The 25,401-nt window shown below is 42.9% G+C and overlaps 2 protein-coding genes and 1 long non-coding RNA gene across 3 annotated transcripts in view; all 3 read right to left on the reverse strand.

Annotated features, from left to right (window-relative positions):
- HAL (histidine ammonia-lyase) overlaps positions 1 to 2,105 on the reverse strand; it is a 41,859-nt gene extending 39,754 nt beyond the window's left edge. Inside the window, exon 1 of the mRNA XM_069095084.1 lies at positions 1,859 to 2,105. Coding sequence (XP_068951185.1) covers positions 1,859 to 2,105 — 247 coding nt within the window. The remainder of the gene's footprint in view (positions 1 to 1,858) is intronic.
- A 7,329-nt stretch (positions 2,106 to 9,434) lies between these two features.
- Positions 9,435 to 25,401, reverse strand: part of LTA4H (leukotriene A4 hydrolase) — a 39,175-nt gene continuing 23,208 nt past the window's right edge. The window contains exons 10-19 of the mRNA XM_069095193.1: positions 24,621 to 24,691; positions 23,537 to 23,648; positions 22,268 to 22,412; positions 21,379 to 21,482; positions 20,566 to 20,636; positions 18,373 to 18,427; positions 15,749 to 15,844; positions 13,526 to 13,608; positions 12,295 to 12,399; positions 9,435 to 9,721 (exon numbers count right to left, since the gene is read on the reverse strand). Coding sequence (XP_068951294.1) covers positions 9,604 to 9,721; positions 12,295 to 12,399; positions 13,526 to 13,608; positions 15,749 to 15,844; positions 18,373 to 18,427; positions 20,566 to 20,636; positions 21,379 to 21,482; positions 22,268 to 22,412; positions 23,537 to 23,648; positions 24,621 to 24,691 — 960 coding nt within the window. The 3' untranslated portion in view covers positions 9,435 to 9,603. The remainder of the gene's footprint in view (positions 9,722 to 12,294; positions 12,400 to 13,525; positions 13,609 to 15,748; positions 15,845 to 18,372; positions 18,428 to 20,565; positions 20,637 to 21,378; positions 21,483 to 22,267; positions 22,413 to 23,536; positions 23,649 to 24,620; positions 24,692 to 25,401) is intronic.
- LOC138166711 (uncharacterized) lies at positions 13,729 to 15,734 on the reverse strand. The gene is made up of 2 exons (XR_011169699.1): positions 14,239 to 15,734; positions 13,729 to 14,113 (listed from the first exon to the last, which is right to left on the reverse strand). It is a non-coding gene; the product is annotated as an uncharacterized lncRNA (long non-coding RNA).

Raw genomic sequence — 25,401 nt, forward strand, 5'->3', positions numbered from 1 at the left:
CCATCCATCTATACTGCTTGTACATTGTCTGCCCATTAGACTGTGAGCTCCCTCAGAGCAGAGACTATTTTTTGCTTCTTTTTGGGTACTTAGGGCTTAGCAATAAGCCTGGCACACAGTAGGCACTTAACAAATGCTTATTGACAGACTGCAGCTCAATTCTCAGCTCCTAGGAAACTCAGGATCATTTTTTCACAAGAGCACAGACTCTAAATGATGGTCTGGACATCTGCATAAATGGAAGGAAGGCCAGTGAGAGACAGTACTAGGGAGCAGTCATCAGAGGATCACATCACAGAATTGGGAGGGAATTTAGAGGTCATCTCACACAGCCTCCTTATTTTAAAGATGAGGAAACCAAGGCACTGACCAGAATCATCAAGGTAACATCTGAGGCAGGATCTGAACCTAGATCCCTGGACTGCAGTGCTAGGCTTCTTTCCACCGCACTGCGAGGCCTCCTAGCTCTGTCACATGCTAGCTGGGTGGCCTTGGGCAAGTCTCTCTTCATTTCTCTAGGCTTCAGTTTCTTCTTTTGTAAGAATGGGGAGTTGGGGTGGCAGATAGCACAGCGAGTAAGAGCACCGGCTCCAGTGTCAGGATGACCTGGGATCGAATCCGGGCTCAGACACTCAGCACCACACCCAGAAATAACTGGCCATGTAACCTTGAGCAAGTTACTTAACCCCGATTGCTTAAAAAAAAAAAAAAAGAATGAGGGAGTTGTACTAGATGGCTCCTAATGTCCCTTCCCAATCTAAATCTATGATCCTCATTGCAGAGATGTGAGTAAAGGGGCAGAAAGCAGTGTTATAATTTATATATATATACACATATACATGTCTGCATAGATATACATATGTAACATATAATTAATCAGTCAGTAAACATCTATTAAGCCCCAATTAAGCGCCAGGCATGGTGTCAGATGCATATTGCTCAATATGTACTCAACACTGTCCCTGGCACATAATAGGTCCTTAATAAATGTTTACTGATTGATCATGTACATTGTTAAGTATGGCCACATGGGCATTTTTCTTTACTGGCATAAATTTTATCCATGACACAATTTCATATGGAATAAAAGCTTTCATTAGCTATTGGGGACTATTTTCCATATTGAGATTATCATTCATTTCTTGAAAATATGCACAGTTAATGAGATTTCCTATGTGTCCAGAGTTTAGGGACACCCTGTACAAAGGAAGGTTAAGTCCAAAGAGGGTAGGACAAGGGGACTATGCCCAGAAATGACCACGAGGCACAAACAAAAGACATCAATAAGACATTTTCAAAAACACAGAGAAAGCAGAGGGCAAAAGAGAACAGGCATAGTGAGTAGGCCTTAAATCAATTCCTAAATAAAAGGTAAAATAAATTCCTTCCCTTTAACCTGCTCTTTGTCCAGGAACAACCAATTAAACAACAACAGCAACTGACCATCAAAATCCTCTTCTCTAAAGAGCACTGTGTGAGCTTGGGCAAATCACTTTTCTCTTTCCAGGATGCATTTTCCTCACTCACTTTCCTCATCTGTAAAATGGGGGTGGGTGGGGTGGGCTGTTGGAACAGGTAACTTTTAATGGTCCTTCTCTCTGGGACTCAGTTTCTTTATAAAACAAAGACGTCGGAACAGATAACAAATCTCTAAGGGCCCTTTCCCTTTCTAGGCATCAGTTTCCTCATCTGTAAAATTATAAAACTGAACCAGATGACCTGTCAAGTCCCTTCTAGCTCCCAGTGAATGATTCTGTTCTCATCTTCGAGTCAGGAAAGCTGTCTCTGAAGGGTGTGCTGAGAAATGCCATTCATGATCTATTTCTATTCAGATCTATAAGCCTTTGACTGCACTTACCAACTTCCACAAATTCATTGTCCTCCAAGGCAATTTCTAACGGGTCATCATGGTCCAGTAGACCCAACCCCTTACATCTCCGCATGTAGAACTTCACATCATCCACTGAGGCAAAACCCCCATTGTCAGGCTTGTTCTTCATGTATCTTCTCACAGCTTCCTGGCCCAGCCACATCACCGTGAGGCTGCCATCCTTACATGGCACAGCCAGCCACTCCCCTCGGACGTGGACTGTATACCTGGGCATCTTTGTTCTCCCGGAGGTCTGTTTCTATTGTGTATCTGCCTGGGATAAAACTTCTGCCGAAGAGGACTGAGACAGAAAATAACTATGTGCCACTGCAAAGGCTATGACCTAAAAGTCAGCCCGTGGAGAAGGAGGGGGACCAATCAGAGAGACCTTTTTTCCTCTTGCCTGTTCAGGTTGATTAAGCCACTGTTTGGAAAGAGTTCCATCCACTCCAAAACTGGGTCTGGAGACACACCTCCTTATCTAGCTTGGGAGTGAAATAACTAGTGGTTTAGGTGTTATCTTCCCCCTAGAAATGTTTTAACCCAGGACTGACTATAATGATGGGGGTGGGGCAATATTTGAAGGGAAGGAATTGATTTTTTAAAAAATAAGCCTTCTCTCACTTTGCCCTTTGGTCTATGTATTGCAATCGAATGCCTGCCTGATATAAGCAAGACAGGGGACCTGAGACTTCAGATGTAATTCAGTGAATCAGCTACCAATGAAAATAAATCAACAAACATTTATTAAGATTATAGATTACATCACTGTGCCATAAGAAATGAGGGGCAGGAGGATTTCAGAAAAACCTGGAAAAATTTATGTCAACTGACACTGAGTAAAGTGAACTGAACCAGGAGAACACTATACATAGTAACAGCAATACTGTATGACGAAGAACTGTGAATAACTTAGCTATTCTCAGCAATACAATGATCTAAGTCAACTCTAAAGAACTTATGATGAAAAATACTATCTGCCTCCAGAAAAAGGACTGAATACAGACAAAAGTATGCTCCCTCTCTCTGTCTCTGTCTGTCTCTGTCTCTCTCTCTGTCTCTCTCTCTCTGTCTCTCTGTCTCTCTCTGTCTCTCTGTCTCTCTGTCTCTCTCTCTGTCTGTCTCTCTCTCTGTCTCTCTCTCTGTCTCTCTCTGTCTCTCTGTCTCTCTGTCTCTGTCTCTGTCTCTGTCTCTCTCTCTCTGTCTCTCTCTCTGTCTCTCTCTCTCTGTCTCTCTCTCTCTCTCTCTCTCTCTCTCTGTCTCTCTCTGTCTCTCTCTCTCTCTCTGTGCTACTCCAAAGGCTATGACCTAAAAGTCAGCCCACAGAGAAGGAGGGAGACCAATCAGGAAGACCTTTTTTCTCTTTCCTGTTCAGTTTGATCAGGTCACTGTTTGGAAAGAGCTCCATCCACTCCCAGGTTGAAACTTCTGATTATATCTATCCTAGAATTAGGGCAGAGTTTTACATAGGTTCCAAAAATATCTATCTCCATAAGCACTCTTTGTGTATAAAACAACTTTGAAAATAAATAAGAAGTCTGTCCAACATATTGACCAACCAAGATTCCAGAGGACTGATGGTTTTACATGTTATCCACCTCCTGTTCTAGAGGTGATAGGATCAGCACAGAATGAGATGTATACAGAGTGTTCCCGATATCTTTAAGCTATTAAAGCTACACTAAGACTTTGGGGATGTCCTGTATTTTTTGGGAATTTGACTGGGTATATTTATTTACAAGGTGAAGAAAGGGGCAGGGAGAGAAAATGCTCTTTTGTTAATGAGAAAAATAATAATTGATTGAATTTCAATTAATTTTAATTTAGTGACCAAGGATTTAATGACCATTTAATTTTTTTTTAAAGCAATCGGGGTTAAGTAACTTGCTCAAGGTTACACAGCCAGTTATTTCTGGGTGTGGTGCTAAGTATCTGAGCCCACATTTGATCCCCAGGTCATCCCAACGCTGGAGCTGGTGCTCTTACTGGCTGAGCCACCTGGCCACCCCTAAGCTACTGGGGTGAAGTAACTTGATCAAGATTACACGGCCAGGTGTTTCTGGGTGGGTGCTTAAGTGTCTGAGCCCGGGATTCAATCTCCAGGTCATCCCAACACTGGAGCCAGTGCTCTTACTCGCTGTACTACCTGGCTGCCCCGACCATTTAATTTAATGACCATGGATGGCAGTTTACCAGCATTGATAAGCACATGCTCTGCAATTTATAGTCCTCAGAGAGTCACTTGATACTGAGTGATTAACTGACTTGCCCAAAATCACACAGTGATTGTGTTGGAAGAGAGACTAGATCTCAAGCTGCCTGACTCAGAGGCAAGTTCCCTATGCATCTGAAGCATCAGCAGAGGAAGCTTCCTCATTAGGAGTTCCCTACTCCAATTAAATAACATCTTCTCCCCCCTCCCAACAACAACAGTAGCAACAGAAGCAATAATGATAATTGTCCTTCCTTCCCTCTTTTCCTTTTTCCCTTTCTTTCCTTCCTCTCTCCCTCTTCTCTCTTCCTCTTTTCTCTCTCTCTCCCAGTTTTCTTCCTTCCTTCTTTCCCTTCCTTTGACTTGCCCCATTTCCAAAATGAACTGGTTTGTCCCTCCTTAGGCAGTCTTAAGTCTGTGTACCTCCCCACTCCCCTTACTGGAACTGAACTTACTTCAGACACCCAATAGACTTTAGCCCTACTACAACTCAAAACTGTACTGCTCAAGGAACCCATTAACAGAGATTACAGGTTTGCACTACCACACCTGGCCACACAATTGTTTTTTTCTTAAACCAAAAATTCACTGCAATTTTTTTTTTTTAAAAAAAGGGAATGGGCATTATTTGCTTAGAAGGAGCCGGTAAGTGCATGACCGTTGAAGGATTTTTGACGGAGAAGGCATGTAACTGGTGAATTAAATGATGGAAACTTCCCATCAACTGTTCTAAATACATTTCAGCTTTGATGATTTGGGTCTGAATTACTTTTGTGACTTCCCTCCCAACCTCTATAAAGTTTCATCAAATAGCTCTCTTATTGAGAAGCCCCAGGTGGGAGAGAAAACTAAGGTCAAGTGCTCTTCATGCATTGAAGGATGGTTGTGACGTTGTAATTCTCTAGTGAAGTCTGACAATATGTAGGTACTCAGAGGAGAGTTCAGGACACAAAGGTAGCATGTTTCCTGCCTTCTGGGAATTCACAACCTAACTAAAAAAGAGGTTTTCCTACATGAAATTCAAAACTGAGGAGGAATAGAATCAAATGCTCAATTGTACACTACAGGCTAGGAATGTTATTGTAAGAGATTGGAGAAAGGAAAAGAGTAATTTAAGCTGCTGGAGTTAGGGAAGAAAAAAGTGGGGTAAAGTCTGGGTTTTGAATTCTGAGCTGGATATGGGTAGGCAAGACTAGTGGCAGGTTATTTCAAAGGAAGTGATAGACAGGACCTATGATTTCACTGGTCTAGAGAACTTCCAGGTGAGGAAATTCCCTCTACTAGTGCATGTTGGTACCTTCTCTGCAACTATTAGAGTAGTCTGGGGGCACTCAGAGGTTAAGACACACAGCTAGGGCCACAAAGCCAAAATATGCCACAGGCAGAATTTGAACCCAAGTCCTCTTGGATTTAAGGTTGAATCCCCCTCCATTCTGCCCTTAAGGAGGGGATCACAATTAAGGCATGGAAGTAAGAATGGGCATAACTGGGATCATAAGATTGTAACTTCGGAGCTGGAAGTGACCTGAAAGGTCATGAAGTCCAACCCCCTCATTTTACAGTTGAGGAAACTGAGGCCAAACAAGACTATAAGTGAGTGGGAAAATAGCAAGGCCACCAACTTGCCTAGGGGAGTAAGAGGATGTTGTTGAATACAAGTAGAACCTAGTCAACTTACTGTCATTGCCATCTTGGCATGAGACAACTCTGAGATCAAAGAAAAGGAAAAGGGCCTATAATGTTCAATGATATCTTGAGCAGGTGGCAAAGAATTGGAAATTGCAGGGATGCCCATCAACTGGGGCATGACTGAACAAGTTGTGGTATATAAATGCAATGGAATACTATTGTGCCATAAGAAATGATGGGCAGGCAGGTTTCAGAAAAACCTGGGAAGACTTATATATCACCTGATACAAAGTGAAGTGAGCAGAACCAGGAAAACATTTGTATACAGTAACAGTAATATTATAGCAATGATCAACCATGAATGACTCAGTTATTCTGATTGTAATGGCAATGTAAATTTTTAAGATCTTCCCTGCCCCTAGGCTAAAGTGCACCTGGAGCCTACTGTTTTTCAGTAGATACTTGATTGGCCAGTGAGTCAATAAGGTTGTTACATTCTCTGAGCCAGGAGAAGTCTATATAAGCCCTGATGTGTAGCTTTGTTTTGGGGCTCACTTTGAGAAGTGTTCTGTGATTTGATCAGATGAAACTCTGGAAAGCCGTTGTCCAGAGCCCCCCGGCTTTGAAACCCAGATGTTGTTTGGTATGGATGTAATGGTTGCACAGTTTGGAAAACTGTCTACTTGATCTGTTTCTGTCTTGATAATTCTGTCTGTATATTCTGAAGTTTGGTATGCTGACCTTTTTCCCCTGAACTAGGTAAACGATACATGTCTGACTGATTAAAGTAAGCTTGTTAACCCATTTTGAGTTGCTTTTCTTTATCAAAGCAGATCCAAGAACCTGTGTGAGCAGCCACCCTAGGGACGCCGGGGTGCTTGCTGCTACACTGATCAATACAATGATCCAAGACAATTCTGGACTTATGATGAAAAATGATATCCATCTCCAGAGAAAGAACTGATAGAGCATGAATGCAGATTGAAGCATTCTTTTTATTATTTGATTTTTCTTGGTTTTTTTTGGGGGGGTGGAGTATCTGTTTTCCTTTACAACCTAGCTAACATGGAAATGTTTTGCATGACTACACATCTATAATCTGTATCAATTTGCTTGCATTCTCAAGGAGGAGAAAGAGTAGGAAGGGGGGAGCTCATTTTGAACTCAAAATTTTAAAAAATGTTAAAAGGACTTAGCTGTCTGGTCCATTCCTAGTGGGGTAACTCTGGAAGTGTCAACCTTTTTGGATCTGTCTCATTTACTAAATGAACAGGTTGGATTCAGTGACCTCTAAGGTCACTTGTAGCCCTAGATGCTCCTATAATTTAAATATTTTAACCCTTTCCTTACAAAAGCGTTTTTCAAATGTTAATCATAGTTTTTATCTATAATTTGTCATTATCATAATCATTTTAACAGCTCCGCAAATGACTTAATGGAAGCTGTGGGGATTAAGGTAAAAGAACGAAGACTGAGTTGGATAAAAAGGAATGGAGTTCAAGAGGTTGCTTAGAATGAAGTTTCAAGTGTAATTTTAGGGGTCTAGACCCCTAAAATTTCTTTGGTGTAGGGAACTCCCAGGATGGAACTTCTCCCCACCAATGCAAAATTGCCTGTCCAACTGTAATTTGATTTTGAATGGTCTGGGACACTGATAGATTGAATTCCAGTGGCTTCTCTCTGTTAATTATTTCCTCTTTATCCTATGTAGAGCTTGCCTTGTATCAATGTGTTTGGCATGTTGTTTTCCCCATCAGATTGTAAACTTGAGGACAGGAACTGTCATTTGCCTTTTTTTAGCCCCCGAACTTAGCACAATGCTTGGCATACAGTAGGTGCCTTAAAAATGTTTATTGATTGAAGAGAATTCTCAATGATCACAGTCAGTATAGTTTTATCAAAATAATTGGTGATCTATCCCCACCCACTCCCTGGTTTACTGACTAGCCTTTGTTTCTATGTACATAGGTATATGTAATAAATAGGCTTATTCCCTAGAATTATCTATACCATTAATACTTAACATTACGAACATTCCTCTGTGGCTAACCAGGCTAACTATCTGTAATATCTTCTAACCTCAAGGACAAGGAAAAGGTCACTTGTCTTCAGCAACAGCCTCATTAACACCAAAAGAAAGATCTACTTCTCAGAATGCAGTCCCTTAATTTCTGTGTGATGACTGACCATTTTTAACCAGTCATCACTTTGGTGTTCAGTCACTATCCAATGGTTTTGACCACTGCAAAAGACAGACCTGCAAAAACAAACAATATCTTCCTTTTGGAAGTGTTTATATCTTCCTTTAAGGTTTGCAATGTACTTCATGAATATTAACTCTTTTGATCCTCACACAAACCCTGGGAGGTAGATACTATTATTACCCCCATCTTACATATGAGGAAATAAGGTAGGCATAGTTTAGTGATTGCTCATGGTCCCAAAAGTATCTGAGGTAGGATTTACCAATGCAACATCTGGTTGCTGTAATGAGACTGGGAATTTAAAGATCTTCCCTGCCCCTTAATAGACTTAGGGGGAGTTTGAAGACCTCCCCTGTTTTGAAAGTAAACTCTGCCTCCTAATAGGCTGAATGTAATCACATGGAGCCTGTGATAGAGGGAATTTGCTGAAGGGTGCAGCAGAGCCCACAGGAAGCTTCCCTGCTGTGAAGATAAACCCTATCCCCTAAGGCTAAATATAGTCACATGGAGCCTGTGGTTGGAGGAGTTTGCTGAAGGGAAGCAGACCTCACAGGAAGCTGGTGGTCAGAGCCGGAGAGACAGTAGGAGAGAAAGGACTCTCAGGCAAAGAGACAGAAAAGTTTGTGAGTAAATACTGATCTTGTATTGGTTTGTAGGAAGGCTGAAGGATGCAGTGGCTCTCAGCGTTATTATGGCTTCTGAGTATTTTTGGTATTATGATGCAATCAGCTGACTGGTCTTGGGATTCAGTTTTCTAGTGTCTAAATAAATGCTTCAGTTCTATTCTCTATCTGGAGAGTTTGGTATATTTTGCGATCAAATGTCATGCGATACTTATAGTCACAGTCATGATCGTGATTGTGGGTACTGTACACATATTGCATTTGCACTACACTGTCTGAGGTAGGATTTACCAGGGCACCATCTGGTTGCCTCCTAGGGAAAAAAAAAATATTTTAAAAACACAAAAAACCAATCTACCCCATTGAAAACTTATTAGCTTTGGAAACCACCAAAATTACAAGAAACTGAAGGTAGTCAGGACCTTGTTAGTTGAAGATGCAAGTATAGAAACCAACTGAGGAGCTATAACAGATGGAGAAACATATCACTGATGACTAGCTACATTTTGCTCTAGGCAATATGAGGGGCTCTGTCCTGGAGACCCCCAACCCTGAAGGCAATCTGTCAGGTTTTTGTTCACAGGGGATTGCTAATTAATTTTGTTACAGTGTTAGTTTATTCCTAAGTAAGGTGATAACAGATTAAGAGCAAAAGGTGTCTGTGCTTTTAAGTTTATTTAAAAATTAGACATTAGATTGTGCAGAACTTCTGGATGGCAGCAGTTTCTAACTAAACAACCAAAGTCATGCATTAGGCACAACAATACAGGGGCATGTTTGCAGACAGTGGCTCAGGGCCGGGTGACTTTCTTCCTTTTGTGGGTCTGACATTTTAAGAACCACAAAATGTGACAAGTTTTCCAGTGTTGCAGAAATTATTTTTGACAAATGAGAGGTAGCTTTAAAAATCTCAGCTCAGGTTTATTTTGGCAAAAATCACTGATACAACAGAATACAAATCTAGGAGTAAATGGGAATGTGTGATTACAGAGCGATTCGCGGTTTTTGTTTCAGTCATTCACTACAAAACTGAATGGTGAGCAGGTGGGCAGGCAGGTGATGTCCTCAGTCCACTTTCAGATCCTTCCCCACTAGCATGGCGGTCACTGGATGCATACTAGCTTTGTTTTGCTGGTAGGCATTGAGAGCCAGACCCCGGGATTTATCAAAGGCAGCAAGATCCCTGCAAAAGATTTTTGCATAGTTTTACACAACATAACATTCTACAGAATTCTACAAGACGAAATGCTCCAGGATAGGCTAAGGGATAGTCTGTACCTGCTTGTGTCAACTTAAAAAAATAGCCTTCTATGTACAATGTTCAACTGCTTTTCAAGTATGAAAATAGACTGTAAACTCCATGAAGGCAGGATCTATTTTGTCTTTGTATCTCCAGTGACCAGAAGAGTGCCCAGTACAACAGCTGGTGTATAATAAATGCTTCATTTCAACTTGAAAACATAGTTATTGTTTAACAAATGCTTCATTTACTTTGAAAAAACAATTCATTAAAAAAAAAACTTAATGTGATTAAAGTACAAAAGGAGAAATCACAACAGCTTAAATGCTGAAAACAAATGGGAACCTCTAGACAAGGGCATGGCTGACCACTGCTTATCTGTAAACTTGTGTGAGTCCTAAAAGTGAATATTAAAATACAGTCCTTAATATTCTGTATCAAACTGGACCCAAATCAATATAAATTACAAGATAGGAAAAGATCATCATTTTTTTCCAACCAAAAATATACTCCTCTGGTTTCCTGTAACTTCTGTACATTCCTTACCCCTCCAGAAGTGGAGGCTGGTCTGGTCTACAGAGGGCTTCCACTTCCAAAAAATGACTTATCTGAAATACCAGTATTTCAGAGCACTTGTGCCAGAGTTGGGTGGGCCCTCTCATCCCTAGTAGAGAAACACAACCCTCCCACAACTTCTCAGATGATCTCAGGGTGCTGTCAGAACAGAAAAAGCCATCGCCCTTCTGCTGGCCAAGCTAGCAAGGAATCTATACAGACATGGTTGACTGGGTCCTTAGCTATCAGCCAGCCCATCCCTAAAGCCTCCTCAGCTCAGTGTACAATCGGTCAAAGCTCCTCAGTGTCACAGGCCACAGCACGAAGAAGCATCAGGGCAGAACTTAAAAGCAAGATGTTTTTAAGCAATTAATGTTGCTATTAATTTCCCAATGTTCTAGAAAAATTGACTGCATGAATAAAATTTGGCTTAATTTATCAAACCAGAAATGGAATAATTTGTTTTCATTTACTACATTTATTAAAGCCACCTGGAAGTTGAACCACCCATAAGTAAGCCATGAAGCCACCCATAAGTTAACCATGGGTATGTGCAGACTCTAGATGTCCTATCTTATGAAAACAGACAATGTCTGGAGCAAAGGACATCACAGATATTGTCCCCAACAGCTCCTTTTCAGGCTTATTGCTAATGACAGATTTCCCCTTTTACAGGTCACTAATCAATCCATTAGGCATTAATTAGGCCCATGAGCAGAGGCAGTGCTCAGAACTGTCCTCCTCAACCCCTTAGTAATATTCAGATTTTTAAAATGTGATTGGCTTTTCTTTCCCCTCCCTCTGGTGAAAAAGGCCATTCTCTGCCTCATTTCTTACCTAACCTTAATCACTGATTGAGTGCTGCCTCCGTCAAACAAAGACCTATTAAAGGTCTCCCACTGCATCTGGGGCCATCTCCAGTTGTCCTGATCTATATCTGGCCGCTGGACCTCCCTCACGTAAATCCATTTCACTTGCATGTCATGCCATTATCTCCCTGATGTCATTGGTCTTCTCTGAGAACAAGGACAAACAGCCACCCCTCCCTCTGGCACATAATTCCAAACTTCTCTTCTTTACTCCCCCCAATCTACTGTGCAACCTAGCTAACCCTCTTCATTTACCTTTTTGAAATGTCCTGGCATCCATATAAACTTGGAGGGGAATAATGAGGTTGACCAGCTCTGTTATGTTGAATCTCCAGACACAAATTTTGTCTTCTCCATAAGGTGAAATAAGTTTGGCAGATAGAGAGCCAGCCTTGGAGTCAGGGAACTCTGAGTTCAAGTTCCACCCCTGATACGTACAAACTGCACAATCCCCCTGTAGGGAGGGATCCAGTGGAGGCTCCAGACTGCGGGTGGCCAAGAATGGCCCAGATCAGTGAAACCAGGGCTCCAGCACCCAGCTCTATTCTTTGTTCTCACCAATGTCTGACATGATGTGTCTGGGGCATCCTGAACCCACAGAGCAGACTGGATTTTCTTTAACATTTCTAAATAACCTTTTGGGGACTGCCAGAAATCCCCTTGATAACAGCATTGGGAAAACTGATCTAAAAAAACCTAAAAAACCTCAAAATGGAACTAGAAGCCATAATCCCTGTGCCACAGTATCTTTTCATCACCATCACCACGTGGCTGCCTTGCCCCACACACACACACACACACACACACACACACACACTCACTTTTGCGCCCACCCTTGAGGCCAGCACCTCCTCTTCCTCCTCCACTCACGATCACCCCCTCAGCTTGTGAGTCCCTACAGAATGTGAGTTCCTCAACCTGTCTTTGGATCCTCAGCATTAACACCAAGCCTGCACCAAGGAAGTGGCTGATAAATGCTAGACTACACTAAGTGCTTCATAAATGCTGTGATTAAGTCGAATTTCATTTGACCCCATCCTACCATCCCACTGCGTGTGAGTGCTCAGAATTCTGGATGCTGAGGGGTCTTACTTGAACAGGGGGCGGGTAAACTTCAGTCTTCCTTGTCCTGTGGCCATTTCTAGAGCCAGGGGTATGGCATCTTCCCACTTGGACTGGATGCAAAGGCGCAGCCATCTGATGAGAGAAGCGGGGTTTAGGGGCACGGACGGACAAAAGGTCATAGGCTCAGAACTGGAAGGGGGCTTAGCTAGTCACTGAGGCCAATCCCTTTTTAATAGAGGAGGAAACAGGCTTAGGAAGTGAAATGACTTGCCCAAGGTCACAAGGTGACCTTCAGCAACAGTTAGAATCTGAAGTCAGATTCTAACTTTGACTCCAGAACCACTGATGTTCTCAAAGGGCCTGATACAATGATTTTCTCAATTTTATTATTAGGGAAACCAAGTACCAAGTATCACAATGGTAGACTTTGAAAGACCTTAGAGTAAAAAAGAAGGCTCAAAACTCAGTGTATCTAACTTGAGTCATCCCCAATTCTCTTATGAAAAATCACCATCAAGTACTAACCATTCATTATCAAAAGAGATTTATTTATAGCACTTTCTCAGACAGAAAAAATTTCTAAATCTGTTCAAAACCTCAGCATTCCCGGGCAGCCAGGTGGCACAGTGAATAGAGCACAGGCCCTGGAGTCAGGAGGGCCTGAGCTCAAATCTAGCCTCAGACTCTAAACACTAACCATGTGACCTTGGGCAAGTCACTTAACCCCAATTGCCCTGCATTCCCTCCTCAAAAAAAAACCAACAAAGAACAAAAAAACTCAGCGTTCCATCCAACACCACAACTAAATTTAATCTATGACACTTTTTGTCCCCTTGAAGGTTCCTTGGGATTCTAGGAGGGTGCATGGTGTAGGTGCTAATGAAATATGTAATTCTAATTTCTGAATCCACTGTGGTCTGGTGCTGAAGTCACTGTGAATTTTAGTTAGGAATAGGTGACGTGCTCTTTAAGTCTGATAATGACAGAGGAGATGGATCCCCACCAACTTTGGAAGAAACCTTGTTTACTCCAGGGGCTCTTCTCTCCTAACATGGAAGCAAGGGAAACAAGCACCCCCATCACAAACAAGAGGAATGTGACCCTCCCGAGGGAGCTCCTGGGATAGGTGGGATGAGCTGGAGAGGACGGTTTCTCTGGATTCTGACTGTTCCCCAGGCACTAAGGTACTAAGTGATTTCACTGTGTAACATTCCTTCCTTCTAGGAGCTGGCTGTAGAGAATACTTATATTTACATACCTGAAGCGGATCTCAGAGTTTTTAACAGCGTTGAAGTTGTACACCTCCTGCATTCGCTGTATGTGTGACACTGGAATTGGTGCCTACAAGAAAAGACAAAGAGTCGTGGATCACTGCAACTGTTTTTTGGAAGAAAGAAATTGGAGGGAGGGGAATGATTTTAGTTTAAAAACCAAGAATTTTGCAAATTAAAAGAATTATATTGGATATGAACAAATAAAACAATTTATTCAGGTAAGCCTCGTGTAAGTTTGTTACCATTAAGAAAGTTCTGCGAGAAAATTTGAAACTCAAGGAACTATGGAACTGAATCTCATAAACTAAAAGTAAACAAACAAATTTATAAAGACCAAAGAATTAAAAAAAAAGAAAGTTCTGTAGTATAGTAGGGAGCTGGCTAAGAGGCCATGGGATGTGGGTTCACATCCTGCCTCTGAGCCTGGATATGTGGGCTACTTAGTGCCCCAGGCATCTCTCAACAAAAAAGGTGCCGATCTGACTTGGTAGAAGGGGCTTTCTTCACTGGGAGTTCTCTATATAGATGAAACCACAGGTCCAGTCAAGAGAGAAAGTTCTTCAATTGGGAGTCTGAGGACAAGTAAATTAGGGAGAGAATAATTTTAACATTGTCTTCTTGTAGTTCTAGGTAATCAAGGTCAAAAAAATTGATGACAAAATCAGAGAATCCATATTGATCTTAAGAGAAAGGATACAGTGCAGGTCTTCAAAGGAGCACCTTGGTGTGTGCCTAACACATCCCAGAGAGTGAAGACTCCACCTGGTCCTGCAGAGCTTCAGAAGGACATAGCTGGTGTGCATTCTAGAGTTTTCTATATTATAACTAATACATAGCCCATATGGCTTAAACTCATTTTTCTTCTCTAAGTAATTACAATCACCTCTGGGACCCTGGGCTCCAGCAGGCCATTCTCCAGCCATTTCTAAATCATATCCTTCCTTTTCCCCTTTTCAACTCTGTTTTCTCCAGCTGGAATATAAGCTCCTTGAGGTCTGGGATTATCTTGCCTACTTAAGCACTGCATAAATCCTTTTTTATTCAATTGAAACAAACCATCAATGCAGTTTTTTTGGGGGGAAATGACTCCAAGTCTTCCATATTTCTCTTCAGAAGCAGAGTGCAGAACTTGAACCTAGAACTGAATTAACTGTCCCATGTGCAATAAGTATAATGGGAGGGTTACCTGTCTTACAAATTATATTCCAAATTACTGTTTCTCATAGGATCACTATTGCTTCTTATTGATCTACCAACCATGCTTTTAAGACTGAGGCTTATCGCTATTCTATGGAGCACCAAATATAGCTACACACAGGAAGTTAGTCCCCCTGGCTGGCGTCCACATGGTACTCTTCAACCACATCACTGGCTCAGCCTCAGAGGCCACCAACAGCCAACATGTATCTGAACAAGAATTCACTCTGCCAACAACTCAACATTTTTGGCCTCCCTCGAAGACCTCCAGTCCTTTCCACTTTGGGACAGCTCTGACTATTACACAGTAAACCTGCTCTAATTTTTATCCATGCTGCCACCTGGCTTGAGTCTGTGGTCTGCGTATATCCCCCTCACCTCTCCCCATCATGACCTTGCTCTCTTCTCCTCTAACTCAATATGATCTACAAGCTATGACATCCTGTTGGCCAGTTCTTCTGAGTTTCTTTCTGCCTCCCATCCCCGTGCTTGGGGAGGGAATCTGTTCTACATTCACTGAGGGAACACCTTAGAGGACTACGTGGCTTCCAGCTTTATGGCAGGTTGGGATGGACATCTTCCCAAAGCCAGGGGGCAGCCATTGATTCAAGGACTAACACCCCCAAAAAGGCATGACCCTTATTGGTCACACCATTTCAATATAACTGGTTTCTTCTGTAACACTCTGCATTTTATTTTATGCATTTAAAAACATCATTCTGAGCTGGGGTTCTTCACCCGACATTGTCAGGAGTCCAGGACACAAAGAGGTCCTATTCTGTAGCATCTTAGGCAAATGGTCATCTGGCTTCCACCTGGACAGGTTACCCGTTAGGAAAAGAGTTCAGCAGGACTTGCACATCACATGTTCAAAGTCTTTTTGAATAAGTTACTTTTACAAATAGTTTCTTCCCCATTTCTTTCCACCATTCCCTGTGATAAGCACTAATACTGCCTTTGGCTCTTCCCCCCCATTTTAATTTCTAATATTTCTGACACAGAGAACTTACTGCCACTAGCATCAATGCTAGAAGCTCAATCAGCTGATGAGATGACATATCCTTTAAGTCTGCTGAACAGAATGCGCCCAAATCATCTTCTTTGGCCTAAAAAAAACAAAACCCCAAAGGCTCGTTTATTATCCAAATTTATAAGTAATACACAGGCATTAAGAACCTGAACTGAATCCAACTTTCAGTATAAATATAACTCTAGTTTTCAGAACTTCTACTCAGAAGATTAGAGATGCTATTCCCATGCTTTAAGAGGGAATCATATTTTGAGTGGACTATCTCCTCCACTGCTTCATAAAGATACAGAAGCAGCATCCACAGTGTCTTGAAGAAAAGCTATGAAAACTAAAGTTACATAAACAAATAGAAAACTAAAGAACTGGAGTAAAATAATTGTTTGGCTACTAGAATTCACAATATTCATGAGAAATTCTAATACCCCAAGAAGTAGTAAAATAAACCATCCCCTTCCTTCTTGCCACTAATAGTTTTTTTTTTTTTAAGGTATATTAAAAGCGCTCAAGATAATGTGTAAGTTACTCCACCAAAAAGACTTGGGCTAAGGACCAAACTGTTTATTTTTCTGAATACCATCCTAGTTTAAAGGTTACGTTCCGGTGTTTCCCTCTGTCACAAAATAGTCTATTTATTCTATGAATCACAAAATTATTTCTCATATTTGGGTTTCCTACGAAAATGCTTTCAAAGAAAACTACAAGATTAATAGGTAAAAAACTCAATTTATCAGAAGGAGGAATATAAATATATCCTTTCTAAGGGAGAAGAAGTCAGGAAGGCAGGAGGTGGGGACCGGTAACTACAGTGATCACCCCCATCTGTCCCAAGCGCTTTTTTCTCCTCCTTAGTTATTCCAAACAAGACAAACAGGAGACAATACATGACTATGCTAGCTTTCTTCTGAGGCTGAGTCTAGTGCCGAGCACACAGTAAGTGCTTAATAAGTGCCCGCTGATTTGCTAACTTGACAGCTGGTAAAAACCCAAGTACATTTATATGCTCCTCCCGTCACTTAGGACAACCAAGCTGGCATGTGAGGAGCAGGAGTTTGGAGCAGCCAAAGCTTCTAAAGGTGCCTCTATGAGTCCATTATACAAATCTGAAAGCTATGTCCATAAAAACAACACTCATATAGCAATTTAAGGTTTGCAAAGCCCTTTACATTTGATTATCATGATAAACCTGGGAGGAAGATGCCATTATTAACCCCACTTTTCTGATGAAGAAACTGAGACTGAGAGAGGTTTAATGACTTGCCCAGGGTCACTCAGCTAGGAAGTAGCAGCGGCAGAATCTGACCTGAGGTCTTCCTCTTCCAAGGCCAGCGCTCTCTCTTGCCCAGAGTCAGCGTGGCAGTGATGAAGACGCATGTCCACCTGACAGGCCTACTTCTCTACAAGGGAGAAACTTGGGGGATCCAAGATTGTAGTGAGAGCCTTCACAGAGAAGGCAGCTGGGTGACGGCATCATGGAGAATCCTGGATAAGTCACTCATCCGCTGCTGGCCTCGGTTTCCTTAACTGTAAAATGGGGACTTCAATGGTGCCCATCTATCCTCCAGGGTTATTGGGAAATTCAAATGATCTACTATGTGTACGGTGCTCCTGAAACTTCCTAAAGCACCAACTAAATACCATCTAGTAGCAGCAAGAGTAGTAGCAGTGGTGGTGGCAGCAGCAACTCAAGTGAAATAGTTACCAACATGAATTTATTATGATCATTCCAAAATGTGGGGTCAATTTATGCTACTCGCTGTAGGGCAAAAACAGAAGGCAAAATCTGTATTTATCTTTTTTACACTTTAAACAATGTACTGTACTAAGGTAGCTAAAGTTTTGTACATGTACCCAAATAAAGCTGTGCTTAGATTTCAAAACTATGTTTGAATTACATGTATTACACACTAGAAAGCCAAGTCACTTAAATGAGCTAAGCAGCATCTGTGAAACGGGATGGTACATAGAGCTTTTCCTTCCCTCCCAAGGCCACTATGCAGTGTAGCATGTATCCTTTTGTACGCCTGAAAATGATGCCAACGTGTAGGCTTTTTATGAGGAGCACTACTCTGTTTTCCATGGAAATACCTATGATTGCTACATGAATTATCATTTACATATTTAATTTATGGAATACAAGAAACAAAGAAATATCCACTGAATACACTAGTTAGTATGTAGAGGGGCAAAGGCTGGACTGTGGTTTCACTGGCGCAAGGAACTTCCAGGAAAGGAAAGTCCCTCTGCCATTGTAGGCTGGCAGCTACTCTACCACATTTAGTCTCAGAGACTTGTCCAGGGTCACACAGCCAACGTGTGTCCAAGGCTGCCCTTGAGCCCATGTCCTCCTCGAGCCAAGGCCAGCTCTTGGCCCTACTCCACCGCAATGCCTCTCACTAGCTACAGCATGCATATGAAATTAACTTTGTCCTACAATGACCCAACAACAGTACCTTGTGCATAGCAACTGCTTAATGAGTATTTTAAAAATTGAAAACAGTGATTTACCATAAAGCCTTGCCCTTCTGCAAGAGGCACACTTAAGTATACATGTATCTTTAATGATTCAATTAGAAAGAGAAACTGGAATGCCACAGGTCTACTTACTTTGATCCACCGTTGGCTCAAGTCAATACAAGCCTCCGTTAGAGTCATATCATACCTGCAAAGATGGAAAAAGCAAGAACTGATGAAGACACAAATGCATCCATCTCTTTTTTACCCATCAAAATAGCCTTGCATCCAAACCCAGGTGAAAAACCAGGAAGCACTGGAAACATGGACTCTTCTACATGGAAGTATCACAAGGAAAATCTGATGGACACAGTCCAACAACTGAGAAATTGTGTGAGTGAAATGTCAGATCCAATATGCCTAGTACTACAACAGACTGATTGGTGCCAGTGGCCAAGGAGGCCAGAAATTCTCTGCAAATGGCGGTCAAATGTTAAAATAGCTGAAGGTTACCTGAGCCCTGGGCACCACAATGCGAGCAGGAGGCTATTCTTGAATCCTAGGGCAAGTATGGAGTCCCAGGGCTACAGGTTACATCAGAATGTGACCTGGGGACCTTGTTTGGTGCAGAGATTTCCTAGGATATGTCTCTCTGTACAAAGCACATGGGGTGGTTTCAAAGCTCACTTGAGTGCTCAAAAGTCACTCAAGGGGAAGTTAAAGAGGTCTAGAATGCCTCAAAAACCCCAGGGAGCCCTAGTATTCCTCTGATCTCCTTGGGGACTAAGCTATTCCAAAAAAAGCTCTCCTGAGGCAGAAACTCATGGCTAAGCCCCAGATACCACAAAGCTAGAAGCGACTGCAAACTGCCAAGCATCAGGGAGGTGGTGGATTGCCCTTCACTGGAGGCCTTCAAGCCATGGCAGGATGACCAATCTGGTGGGCCAGTTTTAGAGATGATTCACTTTCAGAGGCAGGGTAGAGTAGGTGGCCTCTGAGGACCCTTTAACTCTGAGACTCTAATTCCAAATGACCCAAAAATATTTTGGCAGGCTAGATAGTTGGGGACAAATTAAAAACAATTCAATTTATTAGAGACAAATACTTTTAAATCCACAAGATCGACTTTACAAGTATAAGAAGAACAGTTTGACTCAAAGAGCTGGGGATTCCAGTGGATCACAATGAGACAACAGTGGATCATGGTAGCCAAAGAAGCTCCAACAGTCAGCGAAGGGAAGAGCCTCACCCTGTCCTGCTCAGGCCACATCTGGAGTCCTCTCTAAAGTTCTGACACCATGTCTTAAGGGCAGTGACAAAGTGAAAGACTTTTCAAGTAGGGCAACTAGGGCAGTGAAGGGTCTGGGAATCAGGCTCTGGGAGAATCAGTTGAAGGAATGGGCTGGGATGACTCAGGGGCACAGGAGAGCTGTCTTTAAAAATCTAAGGGCTCTCAAGTGGAAGAGGGATCAGGCCTGTTATCCCTGGCCAGAGAGGCACCAATTACAGAAGAGCAGAGAGGACGGATATTAGGAGACACTTCTTAAAATTAGGGCTGTCCCAGAATGGACTGGGAGGGCTCCAGACATGATGGGTTCTCACTAATGGCCTGTGAGTAAAGCCTGGTTGGTCACTTGTCAGGCATGCTGCGGAGGGAACTGAGGCTTACTGAAGGAAGCCTGCAAAAGTCTCCATCATTCCTTCCAGATCTGGGACTCTGATGTTTCTTTTTTGCTTTCTGGAGGGCAGTTGGGGTTAAGTGACTTGCCCAATGTCACACAGCTAGTAAGTATTAAGTGTCTGAGGCCAGATTTGAACTCAGGTCCACCTGACTTCAGGGCCTGTGCTCTATTCACTACACCACCTAGCTACCCCTCTGACGTTTCTTTGTTAAGAACCAGTCCCTCTCAGCAGCCAAAGGTAATGTATGGTCTCACTGGGTTTCCAACGACCTCCTCTTAGGCTTCACTGGGGTGAGGTGGCCTGTTCCCAGTTATGCTGAGCGAGAGCAAATGCTCATAGATCCTGACAAAGTGGGAAAGTCTGGATGGGTTGAGGATCAGCATCACTGAAGTTAAGTGGGCTCATCAGAAGCCTGACTGTTCTGTGGTTCTGTTCTGGCCATGGAGCATGGGGAGCTCAGAAACTCATCAAACCACACAAAGATACAGGAGGGTCTTAAGACCCATTGTTGGGGTATGAAATGAACCAGGCTCTTGGAGGCCAATCCCACTGGGCTCTGTGGGAGAGTGCACTGACCATTCATTCTACCTGCAGCACCCACCAGGGACTTCCAGAGGACAGACCTGGGACAGAGGAGCACTGGCTTGTGAAGGAAACACTTACTTTGGTTTTACAGGTGGCAGGCCAGGAGAGAAGAACCAAGCATTCCAATCAACTTGGTTAAGAACATCGGTCTGCAAGCAATTGAGAAAATTATTCAGTTGGCCACATAATAACCTTCTCTGCCCAAAACAGGCCCCTATATGGGTGCTATGTTTTCAAGATATGAGATTATAACATATATCACAACAGTATTGATATTAAGAAAGAGTGTGGGATAGCAGGCAGAGCGCAAGGCCAAAGAGCTGGGTTCAAATCTTGTCTCCTGACACTTACCTACTGGGTGATCTAGACAAGTCACTTAACCCTTTGAGCCACAGGCAACTCCCTAGTACTCATTTACTAAGACATACAAGGGTTGCTATCTGCACTGGCAAAGGGAATTCTGACACAAGGAGTTGCCCAAACTGACTTCATTATGTGTACTTTAATGACAATAACCCCATTTATGTAGGACTGTTTGCAAAGTGCTTTACAAATAGTACCTCATTTGATTCTCATGATCAACCTGGGAGACAGATGTTAGCAGAACGTACAGAATACAATATATAATTGTAATGACATGCCTTGTGGCAAGATCATCCCTAGGTGATGCCCTGATGATTAGTCAAGATAATCAGATCTAGTGTGGAAAGATGTTCTTCAAAGGGAACATCAAACTGAGTCTCAGAAAATTCTATAAAATCATTTGCTGTTTTGATCAAATAAAATGAGGGCACTGAATAAGTTCATTCTTGAAACAATTCTAGCCTACTACCACCAGGTGCAAAGTAACTCAGAACAGCCTTCATAGAATGTGTGCCAGGTACACCTCACCTTGTCTTTGAAGTGGGAATACAGGAAGGCTTTCCAATCATCGGTCGTTATGCTCTTGTAGGAAAATTCCTTAATATAAGCTTTTAAGAATGCCAGGAAAACCTCTAGGAGAAAAAGGGAAAATGAGCTCTCACTGAACAGCCAGGTACCTTGGAGAGTTCAGAAGAAATATCTGATTTGATCCCCGCCCTCAAGAGGCTTACAATCTCCTTGTGAATACTACACTAACATGTGAAACTGGCCCTTGCAGGATGGGTAGGTTGTGGCTACATGGAAGAAGAAAGGGATCCCTTAAACATAGATGGGGATGTGGACAAAGGCAAAGGGAGTGAGCATGGAATGGTCATTTGCAAAAGAGGGCTGCCTGGAGTAAGGGGTCCATACTGGAAATAATGGGAGACAAATTTGAACGGTGAGGGGGGGATCCAATCCCAAAGAAATCTGAGACCCAACGAATTCTTACACCATCGTGAAATAGTGGGAAAGCCACTGGCCATGGAATCAGGACCCACCTCTGTGCTCAGATTTCACCTCTGACACTTACTATTTATGTGACTTTGGAAAAATCACTTAATCTCTCTGAAACTCAATTTCCTCATCTGCAAAATGGGACAATAATGGAAAAAGCAGAGCACACTGAGCAGCGGATTAGCTTTAGTAACAGGAAGATCTGCATTCAAATCCTGTCTGATAAACTAACCCTCTCAGTGGCCCAAGGTGACCTGCTGCTTTGTAAATGTTCAAGGGCTACACAGTTACATTCTGACAGGTTAGGTTTTTGAGCTACAGTGCAATTATGAAAACGGACAGAGCAGAGATGCTTTAAGAAAAGCAAGTCCCTTTCATCTCCTCCTTCAAAACAAAGAATGAAGGCGATGTCCAGTGTTACCTGGTCCTCCCAGAAGCTGCTCAAGATAAAAGAGCAGAGCAAAGCCCTTCTCATAGGGGACGGAGGAGTATACCTCATCAGGATCCACGTCCTTCAGGCTCACCACCAGTTTGGTGAAGGCATGGGTGTCTCCAAAAGTCTTGATCTACAAGAAACAAACAAACAAACAAACAAAAAAAAAACACCCAGTGAACATGAACCCAGCTAGGCAGCGGGGGGGAGGGAGGAGTGGAAGGAAGAGCAAGGCAAGGGGTGCCACAGTGCAAAGAGTATTAGGCTTGGAGTCAGAAAATCCAGCCTTGGACACTTACCAGCTGTGTGACCCTAGGCAAGTCACCTTACCTGTCTGCCTCAGTTTTCAGATCTATAAAATGGGGATAATAATAACACTACTTCCTAGGGTCATTGTGAGGATCAAATAAGACAATAACTCTTAAGTGCTTAGTGTGGTATGTGACACACAGTAAGCGCTACAGAAATGTTCACCATCACCATCACTGTTATCTGTAAATGGGGATGACAACGGCATCTGCCTCCCACAGCTATGTTGGGAGAATGAAGTGAGATAATATTAGTAAAAACCCTTGCAAAACTTAAAGCCCTACATAAAAGATTATAATATGCTATTATTACTTTTATTATGTTACATATTAATATATAATTATATTACTATAAATTATACAAAACACTACATAAATCATTATTCATATGGTACTATCTGGGAAGCATTCATTAAGTGAGTGTTGAGTGAACAAAGGAACTCGCTGCCTCCAAGGCGACGGGGCACATTTTCATGGCCTCTGGCTGACAAACCACATTTTTTTATTTTTGGAGGGGAGGGCCTGAGTGAGCATCAAAATGACCAGCTTTATTTATTTTGCAGTAAAATTAAATATGGTAAGAATAGGTGACATTTGAACAGAGCTTTAAGGGTTTGCCACATGTTCCCTGTGAAGTGCGTGCTCTTACTGGCCCTACTTTACAGATGAGCATACTGAGGCAGAGAAGGGGGAAGTGATTTGCCTCAGACGACGCAGCTCAGAAGGGCCAGGCCAGGTGTCAGACAGCAATGAGAAGCTGTTGCGTGAGGGTTTTCCCCTTTTTATCTAATTGCCATCAATCTCAGCCCTGCACAATGAGTGATGCTGATCTAAAACCAACAACCTCTTATGACAGTGACCTTTCTGTGCCTATAGAAAAAGAAGCTTTAGGAATTAGCTGCTGAGCCTCACAAAGTCTGATGAGGTCTCTGGAGGAGGAATGTCTTACCGAGTTCTGTAGCTCTCCCCACCCTCCTAAAGCATGGAAATGCCTGAACTTTTCGCCAAATAACCGACCACAAATATGGCGTTCCAAGTACACGGTATGTCCTTCATTTAACCTAGAAAAGGAAAAGATCAGTTTTCAATAGCAGAAAACGTTCCATTCAAACACATTTTGACATTTGCTGAGTCAGCATCAACAAGCATTTATTAAATCCCTACTGTGTGCCAGGCACTGAGGCAAAGAAAACGGAAAAGAAAGGCAAAAGATAGTCCCTGTCCTCAAGGAGCTTACAGTCTAACAGGGGGAAAACATGCATATTACCACAGATGAGATACAGAGAGGACAAAGAGAGACGAGTTTAAGAAGGAGGAAAACAGGATTAGGGAGGATTGAGAAAGGCTTCTCAGAAGTGGACTTGAAGGAAGCCAGAGGATGAAGAGGAGAAGTGAGTGCACACCAGGCATGGTGACTGCCAGTGCAAATGCCTGGAGTCTGGAGATGTGGTGTCCTGTGTGAAGATATCCTGGAGGCCAGGGTCACTGGGTTAGAGTACATGCTGGAGTGTGAGTTGTAAGAAGACTGGACAGGTAGGAAGGGGTCAGGCTATGTTACGGTTTAAAAGTCAAGCAATGTTTTTATATTTGATCCTGGTGGTAACTGGGGACCACTGGTTCAATGAGCAGAGAAGATGGTCTGGGCTGTACTTCAGGAAGACTGATTTGACAGTCGAGTGGCAGATGGACTGGAATGGGGAGAAGGACAATAAACAAAAGCAACTCTGATGCCCAGAGCAGGCCGGGCTACACAGCTGGGCTCCAGTGGCCGGCATGTGGCTCCCAGCTAACAGGGTCTGAGAGCACCAGGGAGCATTTCACCCCAGCAGGGGGCTAGGTCACAACCTGGACTCCATGTCAACTCATGCTCAAGTCAGGTCACACTGGGAATGAACTAATCATGGGTCAAGTACCTGCTCTGTGCCTAGCACTGTGTTCAACAAAAAGAGCTTGTGATCTAACTGGGGAGACGAGGTGTCCACAACAATGTGTGTACAAATGAAGGATGATCAAGACCAGTGAGCAAATCCTACCAAAAGTGATCCCAAGTTTTGTTCGTCACCAGGTTTCCTGTCCAGCTGTGAGAGATCTCGTGGGCAATCACCTAAAGGAAGAGGGAGAAACTGTCAAGCCTTACAAGGAGACCCATTTTCTCTTCCTCCAACTGCATGTAATCCAAGTTTTCTAGAGCTCAGCCTCTAGCTAATATATTCAAACATTCATTAAATCTATTAGTCAATTTTAAAAAACCCTAGAAGGGGAGGAATCAAGATGGCAGAGTAGAAACAGGACTTCTGCAGGGCTCTGGCTTCCACCGCTTCCAATTCATGTAAAAGGTGACTCTGAACAAACTCTGGAGCTACAGAACCCACAAAATAACACAGAGAAGCTAATCTCCCACTGAGGACAGCCCTGCAGGCAGGCAAGCAGCCTTCCCAGCCCCACGGGAGCATGAGGTTTTAGCCTTGGGACAGCCTGACAGGCACCGGCTGGAGGGACTTCAGATCACCAGCAGCTGCAGCAGTTTCCAGAATTATCAACACATAGATGCTAAGGACAAAGTGAGAGGTCAATGCAGTATGGACTTTGGGATCCAGTAGTTTGGGAGTGCGGTCAGGCCTTTGTCCCTGGGAGGGAGAAGCCGCTGAGGTACAGCGGCCATGCAGCTGCAGCCACATGGCTGCTTCAGCTCCTGGCCCACAGATTGGAGGGGGACCAAGCCACCAGTCTGAGGGGTAATCACTCTTGCTTTAACCTGCTTGGATCTGGATTGCGGTCTAGGGTGGAGGTCCTGGGGTGTGCAACCAGCTTGCC

This window comes from Petaurus breviceps, unplaced genomic scaffold, assembly GCF_028583685.1.
Source record: "Petaurus breviceps papuanus isolate PSGF00001 unplaced genomic scaffold, PetGlider_PUasm1.0 225, whole genome shotgun sequence".
NCBI lineage: Eukaryota > Metazoa > Chordata > Mammalia > Diprotodontia > Petauridae > Petaurus > Petaurus breviceps.